At 45.2% G+C, this 15,916-nt stretch overlaps 1 protein-coding gene across 3 annotated transcripts in view; it reads left to right on the forward strand.

Annotated features, from left to right (window-relative positions):
- The first annotated feature begins 5,936 nt into the window (after positions 1–5,936).
- The window catches only part of epha3 (eph receptor A3), a 73,074-nt gene continuing 63,094 nt past the window's right edge, over positions 5,937–15,916 (forward strand). For all 3 annotated transcript variants that reach the window (XM_084688239.1, XM_084688237.1, XM_084688238.1), the window contains exons 1-2: positions 5,937–6,115; positions 12,952–13,016. In XM_084688239.1, the coding sequence (XP_084544365.1) occupies positions 6,025–6,115; positions 12,952–13,016 (156 nt within the window). In that variant the 5' untranslated portion in view covers positions 5,937–6,024. The remainder of the gene's footprint in view (positions 6,116–12,951; positions 13,017–15,916) is intronic.

Genomic DNA, 15,916 nt, shown 5'->3' on the forward strand with positions numbered 1-15,916 from the left:
GGGGCCACTGAGAGGGCTATTCCAGTCAGTAGCACTGTTTACTGGAAGTCCCAGACCCAGGCCTCCTCTGGTAGCTGAACTGAGGCCCGGCTCCCAGTCAGGATGTCCAGTCATGAAGGGAAGCAGCGTACCAGACTGGTAATGACACATAGCCATTACACATGAATCCCACAGATTGGACCAACACTGCGGTGTAGTGGTCCAAATAAACAGGGGTCATAAACATCTGGTTATTGTAGGCACGCACACACACACACACACACACACACTTACACGTATTCTGCCAAATACTTTCCTCATCATTAAGTGTGCTCTGACTGTAATTATTTCAGACATTCAGTACGTGATTGGTGACAAACCCCTTAGTTCCATGAGTGAGGAAATGAAGGTGGGTTGGTGAGAGGGCGTGTGTGAGTGAGTGTGTGGTGCTGGGTGGCAATGGGTGGTGGTGGTGGTTGGAATCTGTAGCTTATCAAGACGCCGTTTTAGCGTTGCCGTTCGGTTCTTACCTGCATTCTATGTTGACACGCTTGCAATCCTAACTCTGCCCCCGTAGCAGCCTGTAATCATTCATTCGACAGCCTATCATTATACATTTCGACCGTTACTTTCAAATGAGCGCATTATTATTGTTCACCTGCCTCATTTGTCCAGGGGGAGGGGACGTTTTCAGGGGTGGGAGGGGGGGGGGGTCGGGCTTTGCTGGTCTGCATCCAGGGTCTATGACATGTTTCTGCTGGAGACCACCCTGGGAGAGCCCCCTCCCTGCTCTGGAAGCCACGGAAGCCCATGCTGCTCCCCCCAAAAATCAGTCCCACAGCTTCCTTCAGAACATTGTGCAAGCAAGCGTCTGACAACCGTCATGGTGACTGTGACACCACAATGAGTTGTGCTGATGACCTGCCCACTCGCAAGCCTGGTTATTAGGCCGTGCCGTCTGATTCTCAAACGACCGCTGCTCCACGCACTCTTACAGGCACACTGGCTTCATTCTCTCGTTGTTCCACTGGGCTGTATGGCTTCTCAGCGCCTCCAGAACAGACCTCCTGTTCAGACGAACAGGGGGCGAGTGGACGTGAGACTGAGTGGGTCGGCGTTCTCCGCAGCGAGACATATGTAACCTAATGAGCATGTGTTGAAATAATCATGTTAATGTAATATAATTGGTACCTATCCTGCTGCAGGACTGGTCAGCATCACTCGGTGTTGCGCTGCAGATGGGCTCTGGTTCTGGTTCCGCGGGTCCAGCTGCGTGGCTGAGGCTCACCCAGGTAGCGTTACCAGCAGCTATGATTAATGATGGAGAAACGGCTAATTTACTGAGTTTGACGGAAACAGGACTGTGCGCGCCGAACGGCATTCTGTGGGAATGTGGGAGCGGGAACTTGTGCGTGTGTGGTCGTGCGTGCGTGTCTGAGTATGTTTTTTTTGCTCGTATGGATGAGTATCGGTGAGTTTAAGAACAATTGCTTAATACTTTGTCCCCTCTGTGTGTGTGTGCCCGCGTGTGTGACTTAGACGATACAGATGTACCCAATAAGATGACATCAACAGTCACCAACCAATTAGAAGTCGTTAGGAAGTCTAACACACGAACACATTATACAGTGTGTGTGTGACAGGGGCTGTAGTCCATCAACTGTGTAATTAAGCGGAGTTCCAGCTGAACATTTCAGTTAAATGTCCCTGTGTGCAGATCTGAGTGTCCTCAACTTAATGGCTTTTCCTCAGACAACATGTTAGAAAGCAAACAGAGGAACAGACAAATGACTGCAGCGAATGTTGCATCGTTTTTAACTGTGAAGAGCATATTTTTGCCAGCAAGGTCTGAATGAAGCAAAACATTCCATGGATCAGATATTGGGATGATTTGTAGAAGTGTTTTGCTTTTGGAACAGTTGTAGTTATCTTATCTAGGTCCATGTTCCCATGTGTTTCAGACCCTTTGGTTGGCGGGGATCCCATCCCACAATAATGTTAGCCTGAATGTTAGTGTGTGAATGGGCAACGGGTAAATGTGTGTGCGTGCGTGTGTGCGTATGGTGTATACTTTATGAGTCTTCGTGTGTGTGCATATGTGTGTGAAAGCTCCCAAATAGGAGTGTGTGTGTGTGTGTGTGTGTGTGTGTGTGTGTGTGCTGAGCTAATCCTACAGCAGATGGAGGGGGAATGGCATCCAAAACAATACTGGCAATCAGAGCCAGGCACAGAGACAGACGACGTTGTGAGACTGAAGAGAACTGATTACAGAGAAGACCTAGAAACGCTCTCTCAGGGGATCACACAAGCCTGTTTCAGAAGCACGACAGGCACGCTCTCCTCTCTCATTTCTCTATTCAATACATGTATAGTCATTCCATGTTTGTTTTTGAATACTTCCCAAGATATTTTGATCAGAGTTTCTGCTGTGACAGGAAACCGACAATACGCCTTCAAACGAATGCTGCAGGATACGTTTAAGTTCGACAACTCTCCTGCTAGATCACTTTTACCCCTCAAAATAAAGACATTAAAATGACTTTACCATGAACAACCAGTCTGACCAGAAGACCGATCCTGCGGCATTTGCCAGATCCCTAATAAGATCTGCGTCTCATCTCCTCAGCACTCCGTCTCTAACAAGCCCTGGAGTTGAATCTCCCATGGAACGTTCACACGCTATAATAAGCACACACATGGCAGCACGGAGGGGGACTCCTCTGCTCTAGACGAAACCTCAACACCATCAAGGCGACCAAATGTTGTTTCCCTCCTTTTAATTGCGAGCTCTCATGGTGGATGGTGGCAGACTGCTTGGCCTGCACGTTAGCCGCTCCACAGTAAATCAGAGCCCCAAACGTGTCTACTCCCCCAGCAGATTGCTGTGTTGGTGCCCTGGGTTCCAGGACTGTGGAGAGGCCAGGCTACACCATCCTGGCTGGCTGGCTGGCTGGGCCTGCCATCAGCAGTCTCTGCTGGAGAATCTGACAGGGATGTGAGGGGACGGCTGGGAGAAGGGGTGGGGGGGGAGGCAGCCGTAGGGTGTCTGGGCTCCAGCCCAGGTCTGTCACACAGAATCCTGCTGCTTAGAGCAATCCGGACCTGGAGCTGAGAGAGAGCCCAGTGACTACAGAGTGCTGAAACAAGATGGCGGCCGGGTAGCTTATGTTCGAATGTGGACGTATTACATCGAACTGGCTAACCTTCTGGCAGATGAAACGCAAGGATGTCTAACATTAGCTACGCCAACAATGACTGTGATGTCTGTCATTTAAAACCACAATTGCCTAATGGATACCCGTTTTAAATCAAATCTAACCTCTGCCAGTGCATGAGTAATTGAAAATAATCAATAGTTATTAGAACTACGTCCAACTCCAGTCATCAGTTGAGCTTTTCATAGGAGCTACCACTAGGCTGTAAAGGAAGGCTAGGAGTGGTGTTGGCAGTGGCAAGGAAATGCATGATTGTATGATATTTTGTGTGGAGTATAGTATTACACTAGAATCCTGCCCGAGCCGTACTTACTGTACAGGGCAGTGTGTGTGTGTGTGTGTGTGTGTGTGTGTGTGTGTGTGTGCGTGTGTGCGCGTGTGTGTGTGTGTGTGTGGAATGTGCAGCCCCAGACCACAAAGAGGAAGAGGGCAGTGAAAGCAGCAGTAAACAGGCCCGTATATATATTTGTATATATTGTGTAAAAATCCTGCCCTCCCAACTTCAAAGCTGATATTAAACAACATCTGTTTTCTCCGTTTGGTACCGTACAGTTCGTCAGGCCCCATCACAACGGACATTCTTAACTCTAAATCAATACCCCCCTCCGACGGAATTGTTCCATTGGAGCGGGTTCAAGAATGGCCACATGCTTATTGAGAAGGAAAGCGTAAGAGCAGGATAGGGCCTCAGAGAAGGAACGATGGCTCTTACCAATTTATTACAATAGAAAACTGATTCATTACAATTCTACTCGGAGGAGCCAGCAGGGGGGCTATGCTTCCGTAGTACAGAAAGACCGGCAGCAGTCCCTCAGAGCTCACTCAGACAATACTTAATCTGGGAGTTTTACTCTTTCTTTATGGGACACTTAATATTACAACATTCAATAATTCAGTAAAGTTAATCAAAAGTTGTTTTTATTATTATTATCATGATTTGTTTCCTTCTTGTCTGAAGTGTTGTTGTTATCAAATTAATACATTTATTTCCATATTCAATTTCCACTAAAGAAGACTTTCCTCTTGAATGTTCTTAATTATGTTATCAGACCTAACTTTGCACTCTGCATGATTTTTCTGTCTTTGTCTGGAAGTGATTCACAAAGTGTATACTAATTTCTAAAGCCATGAGAAACGTACGCACAATAACATGTTGACAACACTTGAGAAATGACTGGTATAGCTACAGTGTATTCATCCATAATGGATCTCCTTCCGTGTGTAATAAGTGAATTACTAGGATGTAGATGCTGATTTATGACAAAGGGTGACATGTCTAAAACTTGCCGTAAATCCTCTTGTCACATGCAGTTAATAATGTGGTCAGACCATACCATCACTTCTCATTGTACGTGTGTGTGTATGTGTGTGTGTGCTAGCGTTCAAGATTAAATGCCATCGTTGCCATTGCCACTGTTGTGCAATAACATTAATTTATTTAAAATAACAAAATCACCGTGACTTATACAGAAACAAAATGCACTCATCATTTTAATACAAAATGAGGGCCATAGTTTCTTTTCACTGATCAATATGTCAAAAATGTAGTTAGCATTTTGCTTACCAATGCAGAGCAAGCTACAGGATCATTTTTGTATTATTATTTTCATGGAAAAATAATCATTCACTGTTTATTATTAATGTCAAATCTACCTTATCATTATGCGGTTTAGGAATATGAATGGTTATGTTGCTAATAGTTTCCAGATAGGCCTAGTATGACCATGATTACCCTGATTTTACCTTGGTTCACTGTAAGAAGCTCCAGTACATGTGTGAACAAAATGGCTTCATGATGAGACTGTGTGAGCCATCAGTATACCATCCAGCACTGTGTTTGACATATCATGCAGTGTAGAAACTTAGAGGATGAGGTCAAACTTGTATTCGTGTGAAGTGTTGCTGTGCTCTTTAGCATGGTTAGATAAAAATGTGATGTACCACCAGGTCAATAATCCTGTATCCCCCTCTTCTTCCTCTTTATCCTGATTTTTCTCTGTCCTCTCTTCAGCGAACAGCTGGCTGGGCTTGGTTTCTCCAAGCCTGTGACGTCAGCGCCACCCCCACTCTGTCCACGGCCTGTCACTGTGGATCAGAGTGTCAGGGCCTTGGTGAGCCTGCAAAAACAAGAACAAAAACATGAGAATAAAAAGATCTTCAGGCATTCCGATTTTCCTGCTCCCATTTGTCAGATGAAAATGAACCATTGTGAATTGAAAGGTTTGATTTTTCATAAATCTTTATTAAGGTTAATATTCAAGGGAATTCATGCATTGCATGTTGGTGATTGGTTCTTGAATGTCAGAAGAGAATATAAAATAATCCTATTTGAGGATTGTTCTTTGATAGACTAGTCATATTTTTGTTTTCAATTCACACCCAAGTTACTGTAAAGGTGCATACACAGTTAAAGGAGAGTTAATGTTGGAGGTTTGAGCTTTCTACTGATAAGTCTTTTACAGAAAATGACCTCTTGTGAACTTGAGAGCCTGTTTATATACTCAGTCTGGTTGGTAAGACATGCAGCGAAACATTGTAGCCCCTCCACCCGAGTCAGTCTTCGTTCATGGAGTGGGTGAGAGAAAGACAGCGAGACAGAGCGAGCGAGCGCGAGAGAGAGAGTGAAGAGAGAGAGAGAGAGAGAGAGAGAGAGAGAGAGAGAGAGAGAGAGAGAGAGAGAGAGCAAGAACGTAGACTCCTCCTCATTCTCCGGTGTCAAAGTTGACATCAGCCCCCGAGCCGAGCACGGGAGCTCGAGCCTCAACCACTCTCACAACAGTGGCATGCTTCATGGAGTTATGTACCGCGCGCTGCCCTCTCAACTGTCGACATGGATTGCAAATCGCGAGCACTTTTTATTTCTACCCTCTTTTTCTCTTTTATTCACCCGGCGCTTCTGAGCACACATCCATCCAATGAAGGTAAGATATCGGTGTGGAGAGAGAGAGAAAGCCATGTGAGAGAGATATTTGTGCGTCTGTCCAGTGAGCGTTATGAGTGCACCGCGCCGCGTGCCGCGGAGCCTGTACCCAGACATTTAAGGTGGTCCTGACAGAACTGGTGATGCTGTGAATGTTGTTCACCATGCCGTTTAGCCTGCAACATGATTCGCAAATATCAATAAAATGCGACATAGAAGTGCATTGTGAAAGCCGGATCTTAATAGCCATCTGCGTGTTTCTCTCTCCATGCTGTAATGTAATATTGACGGGTGGACTCGCAACGTTTATAACGGTCATTAAGAGTTATTGTGTGGTTATTAAAACGGTGGAAACTCGGTTCTCGTTTTAGAATTGCCAACCCAACGATCTGATCTTGGTTCTTAAGACAAGGATGTTTGTCTAAATATCCGGAATGTTGTCGAATGTACAAATTCAGGCTATTGAGCTGGAAATGCTTTCTCGGACAGTGTTGTCATTACAGTAATATCTCAAATGCAAATGCATTGTCCTATTGCCGTCAGAGTTGATACAAGGGGAACACCGTGGATGGTTAATATAGGGCAAAGACTTAATAAAGACAATATAGTAGGCTACTACAAGTAATAGGATAAAGAAGATGGGCAAATTCAGATCGTTGAAGTTGAAGCCGCGGAAATTTTAAATTTTGCTGTATTTTAAAACTAAATCTGGTGTCTTAAAGCAGTTGTTCTGACTTTTTATTCGAATGTGTTACTTTGATAGGCTATAGACATGAGTAGCCTTAAGAGCGGAATTGTTCTTACTACTGAGATAGGCTATATATTGCTATTTCCCAAGCGGGTTATATATATTTTTATGAAATATGTATTGACTGTTAGATTTAAAACACACACACACATACACACACACACTTTGATAACATGGTTTACATTTTAGATTTGAAGATATAGAAACATCTAATCATCTAGGCAACAATGATAAACAGAGTAGCCTAGGCTAGTGTATGACATGTATGCTAATGGTTATAGGGTTCTGCATTGGACAAATGTGCGTTTCATGTTTTTGTCTTGTCAAATGAAGACAAGACAATGTATTTTATTCTGAGAAAGTGAAAGAAGGTATAGTCAAATGCTTGGAAACCAAAAAATCACATTACTGTCACAACTTTAACTTATTTCATGAGAATTTAAATGAAACACAATTCCAGTAGCCTTGTCTTGCACGGCTGCGTAGCGGCTATACACTCTTCGTTGAAACAGTGTATCTATGCTCTGACAAGGCCTAACTGTCCACATGCGCTACATTTGTCTGAACTGGGGGAAAGTAGACCATAGGCTATATTTTGAGGTGGAGTGTTTTGAAAGTAAAAAATACGTCTTCAAATGACGATTGAAGAAAGATAATATTGAACATAGATGTGATAAAGACTTGCGTCCTGTTGTTGTCCAGTCCCAGGTCACCGCCGGACTAAGGTGGTCAACCTTGGCAAAACTCTGTAGGGTCAGTTTACTTAACTTTTTAGTTTGTTCACTTTCAAAGTAGACGAAAGCTCTTCGCATAAATACATAAATACATACCTAAATAAATACTTTTAAGTAAAGTGTCAGTGTCAATTTGCGAAAGCAAATTATTGTGCTAACACCGTTTACTGTGTGGGCGAAATGCAACATGGAAGGGTTACATGATTACTGAGAATGAACTCAAATTTCGATCTATCGATGTTTAAGCACATTAAATGCCTCCCAAGACAGTGTCGTGAGAGACAAAACTGATAAAGGAAAGCTGGGCCTATATGGAATGCAATTCTTTAAACTTTTCCACAGCACAGTTTTATCAACTTAACATTTATAAATATAATAAAATAAATACAACTACTTTAATTTGGGGTGTTGTGTTATTTCCGGCAAATTAATTATGTAACAATGACAATACAGCTGGCAAAACTGCATTTCAAATGTAGGCCCTATCCCACCACCAAAGGCTCCCTCGGGTCACAATGTAGGCCTATATAAACTGTGCTGGTCAAGCCAATCCTGTTTTGAAAAATAACTTCCTTTTTTTAATTTAAATGTTTTAGGCCACACATCAGATATATAACTATTTATTTGTGCCTAGATTGCTCTGGAAATCATATTATTCTCCGAATCTTATGAAACCAGACGCATTTCAATGACTTCATCGTTTACTTTAGCTTCCAATTTAACTGTTGTACGTAGGCCTATTAGGCCTAATATATTGGTGAAAACGTAAAATTGTATAATCGTGTTTTATGTGCTTATCTCACCCTCACGCGGTCTGCCAGTGAGTGTCAGTGTCGAGCCGCAGTGCCTATAAATCAATTTTAAACTATATAATGGCAATTTTGACACACACCTACAAGATCAAAAAATAGTTTTTAGTCTTCGGAGAAAGTGCTTCAAATGTTTGTTTTTTTTTACTTGGTGTCTGAGCTCTGTACGTGCCTCATAATCTGTCAACAGTCGTGGCCCGTCAGGAATCAAGCACACTGAGGCCTGAATGTGTACTCAGACTGTATACAAGTAAAAAAAAAAAAAAAAAAGTCAAATTTGTAATCTGTAGCCTAATTTAGACATGTAGGCAAGCCATACTCTTATACACATCTCCTTCACAAAAAGACGGCAGAATTAGGATTGAGAAGTTTGTGAACCACAAACTGTATTGTACAAGATAGCCCACCCTTAACGTTCACTCATAGGTAGGCTATTAATCTTGATTTGATTTGGGTGCCCTGTTTTGGACTGAAAAATACGTTCTGACGGTAAAAACAATTCAGAAGGAGCCATAACGACCTTGATCCAACCACGTAAAACTGGAAGTTAAGTATAAATAATAGCCTATAGAAAGGGATTTTTGATATTTAAGATGAAAAGTGAATGTTGGTCTATTTATTAGCTTGTCTCATACCACGTCCAAACTTCATAGCTTAGTTTTAGGCTATATGCCTAATGATCAAGCATAGTTAAAACTACAATTTTCCAAATACGTTTTATACATTTTCAATAGTCCAATCCCACTCTGTTCAAACAAATCTTTTGAGAAGAGACTTGGACCAATCTATTGTTGGCTATTTCGGTTTTCAAACACAATCTAGAATGCACCATCGTCTTTTTTAGACCGAGGGTTATGTCAACAATTGCATAGCCTATTATTCTTCAATGATTTGCGTAATGAAAAACTTGATAGGCCTACTGCTCTTTTTGATGTCCATTCAAGTTTTCAATACGCATGCATCTCTATAAATAGACAAATATAGAGGACCACTTTTGATATTAGCAACTGTAAAAGGACAATAAAAACATTCCCCTCTCGAGCAAGACGAATGTTTTCCACATCAACAAGTCTCGAAGGAAAAACGTTTGGATGTAGGCAATATCTCCCGAACCATCTAGGCAACCTGCCTAGTGAAACAGTTCTGTTTTAAGAAGCAAATTAATTTAGCTGCTATTTAGCACTGCTTATGCGCTATAAGTCAAACTGGTTCTAGGCAAAGTTTTGGGAGTTAACCATACCCGTATCCCGTTGTGAAAGGCCCTAGAAAGTAATAGGTTGTGGCCGTATGTGCTGTATTCTCTGTAAGGGCGGGTGGGGATAATTCCGCGCAGATGTTATGATAGTTTATTGGCTTGTTGAAAATATGATATGTCTATACAAAAAATCACCGTGGAACTTTATGGAAAGTTGTTTTTTAGCGATGAATTTTCACAGCCGAAAATGAGCGCTGGTCGGAACATGCTTGTGAATAGGCCTCAGTGCAATCGCACATCGCATATGCGTGATGCACGGTTTCTCTCCCAGACTGGGCGCCGAGTGGCCGCGATATTTTTAGCCGGTGGCAGAGAGGCCTTGCCCGGGAAGCCCTGAGAATCGGCCCCCGCTGGGAGATATGGTGTTTTGTGAGCGATGGTACCTTTCAGAGGTGCTGAAAATGTGCTTACACATACCCCATCGATAAAAATAGTGTACGACTCTGTACGCGTGCATGTGTGGTAGATCCATCTACTGGGCAGGGACCTATAAGGTGTGTGTGCGGGGTGGAGGGGGGGGGGGGTTATGATGTGATGTGCAGAGGCAAGAGTGCTGCCTTCGGCGTTGACAGGAGCAGGTGAGACATTAGGCCTATATGCTCACCATGTGTAATTTTTGTGCATATGTGTCTGCCTGTGTGTTTTTATGCGTGTGTGTGTGCACACGCGTGTGTGTTTCAGAGAGCAAAAGAGAGGGGATGGAGGGGGGGTGGTGGGCGGGGGTGGACGGGCAACATCAGACAGAGCGACTCTCATTCTGAATAATTCATAGCAGGAGGTGAACACTTCACCCTTTAACACAGACACAACTTGCCTGCACTGCGGCCCACAACACTGAAGCTAAACCAGCTTGTACTGCAGCCTGTGTTCCTACAAGTTACTGCAGAGAATACATCTGCAATACAATGTTATTATCTGCATCATTCTATATTTTATTTTGTAATCCATAAAATCCAAATAAATAAACAGTTCCCTATTGGCATCACTTGTCTGACAGAGTTTACAACTCTCTTGTTTGGATTTAGGCATAGATCCAGAGAGCGGTTAAGCCAGTAATCCCGAGTGAAGAATTCCTCCCTGCTGGAGCCATTGGTTCTAGACCCACGTCTGTGTGTGTGAAGTTCTATACCACCGTCTCAGTCTCTCTCTCTGTTCTGCAGACAGGAAACACACTCAGCGAGTGCAGGCCTCAGTGTGTCTGTGTTTGTTGTGGTCGTGTACAGGTCCCTGTCTCTGCTGTATCGATTCACCCGCTTCTCGCCTGGATTGTTTGTTACCAGAGAAGAGAACTCTGGCGGCTCTTCATTCTTGCTCTGTCATAGAGCAGACCAGGGCTGCCGAATGCAGGGTCCACTCCGTGTGTGTTTCAGAGTGAGTGTGTGTGTGTGTGTTGGCGATGATTTCCTGCCCCTGCAGCTGGAGAGTCTGCCTCTGCGATAGAGCCATCTCATTTTCTGCTCTCAAATTCCCCCGCTCGGCTCAATTTGAGTCGTTGGCTCGGCTCGTTGAGAAATGTAAATTGGAAGCAATGGGGCTGGATGCTGAGCTGCCATTATCTGACAGGAACAGATAGCTTTATTAGGGCTAATAGGAATCTGTCTACTGTGAGCTAACCGCCAGCTGTTTGGCCTGGACTCAGGTGAGCCTCAATTTAGTCAGTTTCAGACTGGAATTTGATAATAGGTTGTGCTCCACCCCCCGCCCCGTCTTTAAGAATGCAGTCACAGTGTGCTGTGTATGTACTGTGTGTGTGTGTGTGTACAGTGTCAGATAGGTCGTTCAGTGATTTTGTGTGAGGTGTACTGTCGTGGCAAAGCCCAAGCATTATTGGCTAGGTTTTAGTCACTCAATTGGTGTGTGTCTGTTCATGTGGGTATTTACTGTAAATTACTGTAAATCTGTGGACTTCTTTGCTCCCAGCAGGGAGGGGAGAAACAGGCTGAGTCAGTTGCAAGCTCTAGCTGAGAAGGGAGGGAAACTTGGGGTGGGGTCCAAGTATGTGAGTGTGTGTGTGTGTTTGGCTGTAGGGAGACTATGAAACCACTCCAGTAAACAAAGTGATATGCTGTGTCGCTGTTAAAAATCCTTCAACATATATCTTCAGTGGTTCAGTAAGGAGTTTGACGCTGTCAGCAAATATGGAATTGCTCTTGCTCGGTGAAACCACTAGAGCCTTCTGGAACACAACGGGACAGAATGCGGAAAGTCTTTTTCTATTGGAGCCAGTTCCTAACTCCCCAGGGCCTGCAAGGGCTCGGTTCTTCTAACTCATCATATCAGGGAGCCCTCCTCAGTAGAAAACAACAATCCAAAATGGAGATGTAATTGGTATTCTGCACTTCTTCTGTGCTGTCCTGCTTTTCAAGAAATACCATAATTTTCCTAGTTTCAACACTTTTTCCATATCACCTGTTTACTTTCCATTTCATTTTAGTTCACACCGTTCCCCAGCAGTTGTGTGGTGTGTGTCAGAGCTCTCCCTGTGATTGGCGGAGCTCTCCCTGTGATTGGCGGAGCTCTCCCTGTGATTGGCGGAGCTCTCCCTGTGATTGGCGGAGCTCTCCCTGTGATTGGCGGAGCTCTCCCTGTGATTGTCTCAATGTGCAATTTGACGGCAAGACGCACAGTGACGGAGATATGAACGTTTCGTTTGTTCAGTTTCAGTGTACCAAATGTGTTGCTCATTTCTCAGAGTCGGCCGTAAGCTCCACTGAGCAAGGTTGACCAGGAGGCTTTCGGATGCTGCTTTTGAGGAGGACCACCATGTGTGATGTCTTGACTGTACAAAACCGCATGTCCCAGCATTCTTTGCTTTGATGCTGCTCAGAAGGAGGGCAAGACAGACAGCAGACTGTCTCTGTTTGGTTAGCTTTAGGAAGTTATGTGGAAGGATTGAGTGTGTTCACTTGTGTGGATTGTGTGTGTTCACGTGTGTGTGTGGGTGTTTGTGTGTGTGTGTGTGTGTTTAACAGCTGGGTAAATACACCCCTGATCTGGGCTCCACCATAGAGGGATCCCGAGGGATTAGCTCATGAGCTAAGTGAGGCTAACGAGACTGAGCATGGATATACACCCATCTCTCATCATCACTGTTCTCTCTGGGGGAGGCACCTTACAAACCCCCTCCCTCCCCTCCGCTCCCTCACACTTGCCTCTGCACATCCTATCACAGCCCCCTTCCCCCATCGTCTGGGGCTTTGACATCGCACTTGATAATGCCTACGTTTTATGCTTGTTGCAAACGCATCAATAACGATACTCTTCTTCCCCTCTTCTCTCCTCTCCATCCAGTCAACCTGTTGGACTCCAAAGCGAGCCAAGGGGAGCTGGGATGGATGTCCTACCCATCACACGGGGTGAGTATACTTGCTCCTATGAACACTGCCTTATCAGATCAAGGCCAAGTTTACCCAACGTTTAAAGCGTTTTTAAATCCACCTTAATCGCATTATCTAAGATGTGGAATTGACCTCTGTCCGTAAGTAATAAGCGGGGGATGGGGGGGGTGGATAAATGTGTTGCAGTCCACCCTATGTAAGGGATGGTGAAGCGGGAGAGCACTTCAGGCAAACGGGAGGCCAAATTAGATTGGAACGTAATAGCGGATCAGCAGAAACACTTCAGATAATTGGAAACATAGTTGGTAATAGCAGTACTGCCCCATGAACACAACATTTAACAGAGCCGTTTAATATAGATGTATTAGTGGAACACAGAGTGGTTGTGCTCCATTAAAAACCAACACCCCCAAAAAAGATTTGCATCCAGTACGGAAGCAGCTTCTCCTTCTCGTTCCGGAAAACTCCGGTCCTCTGTTGCAGCCCGACTCTTTCCAGCAGGGGCCTCTGTTTATTTGTCTTCCAGTTTGACTGCTGGGCGCCTGGGCTGAGGGGCCAAACGTCCCTAAACTTTATTAAGTGTTAAAATGAGTCTCTGGCATTGGCTGAAGGTAATCCACTCATTAGTTCCACACAGCTGCCAGACCTAGTTTCCCCACGCCATATTTCTGGGGCTGGCACTGTAAAAAGTGAAGGTTACTCTATAAGTTTGAACTGAAAATACTAACTGAGAGCAAAGTGGAGTGTTTAATGCTTTCTTTGGACTGATCTGGATGCCAAATTTCAGTCATTTACATGACCTGAGTGGCAGTAAGTCTTCTGGCTAAAGTAGGCAAAGGCATTCCTGTTTCAACAGTTCAGAGAATGGAGACTGCACACAGGATACCGTGAATGAGAAACCAATGTCATTCTTAAAGCCTCCTCCTTTGTTGGTGAGAGAGGGAGCGAGAGGGAGGGAGGAAGAGAGAGAAAGAGAGAGAGAGAGAGAAAGAGAAAGAGAGAGAGAGAGGGGAAAGTGAGATATTGCTGATGATCAAGTCCTCAAGGTGAATCATCTGTAATTACTCACGTCGTTCGCTGACTGCGGTCCGATAAGCGCTCTGCCCCGAAAGCCCGGCCCGCTGAAATGATTTCTCATAATGTGGTGGAGTAGGCTGAGGCACAAACACACACACACACACACACACACAGACGTAAGCCCACACACACACACACACTCTCACACGCACACACAGAGACACAGACATACACACACACACACACACACACACATGCTGACACTGACTGATGTATCGGAACCCTCTCTCTGTAGAGAAGTGGCTCTGGTTCAAGCAAATTAAGCGTTGACCCGACTGCTTGGTCCCCACGCATCCAGCAACAGCACTGATGCAGTTAGGGTGTGTGTGTGTGTGTGTGTGTGTGTGTGTGTGTGTGCTGTCTGCAGGCCCCCAGACTCAGATTGAGGGTGTTATCTGGGTGGAGGCTGGATTGGGTGCTGACGAGGCAAGCTAGTCCAGGGGGCTTTATTCCTCATGCTCCAGACATGCTGCTGATTGCTCAGCATGTGCTTGGAAAGCACTCTTAAACAAAGGACAAACATACCAGACTGAGTGAGTTTATCCTGGGTAGAGCACTTCAGACAGCCCATACCAAACCTTATGTTACACAAACACACACACACACACACACACACACACACACACACACACACACACATACACACACACCTTAACAAGAAAAGTCCACAATTTATGATAATTACACTCCACATTGTTATGGAAGCCAGTGGGAACTCTGGTGTGTGTTACCACTTTACAAAGACAAGACAGTGTTACCTTACCTCTGAAAAAATACAGACCAGAATAATGAGAAACTCTATAATGTGCTGGAAGCTAAGGCTCCTCCACACACACTCACACACACACACACACACACAAACACACACACCCACACACACACACAACGGTTGCACGCACACACACCCACACATACATACATACGCGCACGCACACAGCGCCAGGGCCTCGGCCCAGCTCACGTTCCCACTCTCAGGTCCAGATTCTGTAATGGCGAAGCTCCCTTGGCCACTGTCCACCACCGCTCCACAGCACCAGGCCTCAGAGCTCAGGATCCCCCCCACCACCACACACACCCTGCCTTGACGAACCCAGAGTGTCCCCCAGCTGCACAGAGCAGAGAAAAGCCCGTCCATAAATGAGGATTAACACGTAGCCCAGGCTGAAAGAGAGGCGGGGAGGGGGGTGGGGGGGGCGTGCCAGGAGGGAGGAAAGCGTGTGTTTTGGTTTCTCTCTGGTAGAAAACTGTGATGAAAACCTTCTGACTGATAGGCTGCAGTTGTCGGGGCGACCCTGAGCGGGAAATGTAAGCTGGTCTTGCACTTGTTGTGGCCTCTCTGGTTTCTGGGCCCGCTGTGGGAAAGGAGGGATGAAGTGATATAGCGTGCGCAAGAGAGAGAGAGAGATGGGAGGGGGAGGTATCATAGAAAATTGATGTCTAACTACAGCTCCCCCCAAAACCCCCAAAGGGAGTCCATCTGTGACCCCCCCATACACCCCCCCCCCCCATCCCCACAGTGATTTGTGTCTTCATTGGGATGAAAGATGACGCCCTCATTGGACACAAAGGCTGATCAATGGCGGTTCGCTTGCCCTCGTCCTGTGACCTTCTGACTGGGGTGAGGTAGAGCTTTCGATACCTCCCGTCTGACTCCGCACATCCTCTCCCACACCCTACCCCTCCGCACAAGGGACATTCCATAGGTCGATTTCCAGGGAAACACACAAACACGCACACTGCAAACTGCTGAAGAAAAAAGACAGAAAAAGCGACGGGATGAGGAACAGCGATGCCGTTAATTTCCGGTTCCATCTATATTTGGATCCTAAACGTGCCGTTCT

Source organism: Hypomesus nipponensis, chromosome 23 (genome assembly GCF_054491055.1).
Source record: "Hypomesus nipponensis isolate SF chromosome 23, ASM5449105v1, whole genome shotgun sequence".
Taxonomy (NCBI): Eukaryota; Metazoa; Chordata; class Actinopteri; order Osmeriformes; family Osmeridae; genus Hypomesus; species Hypomesus nipponensis.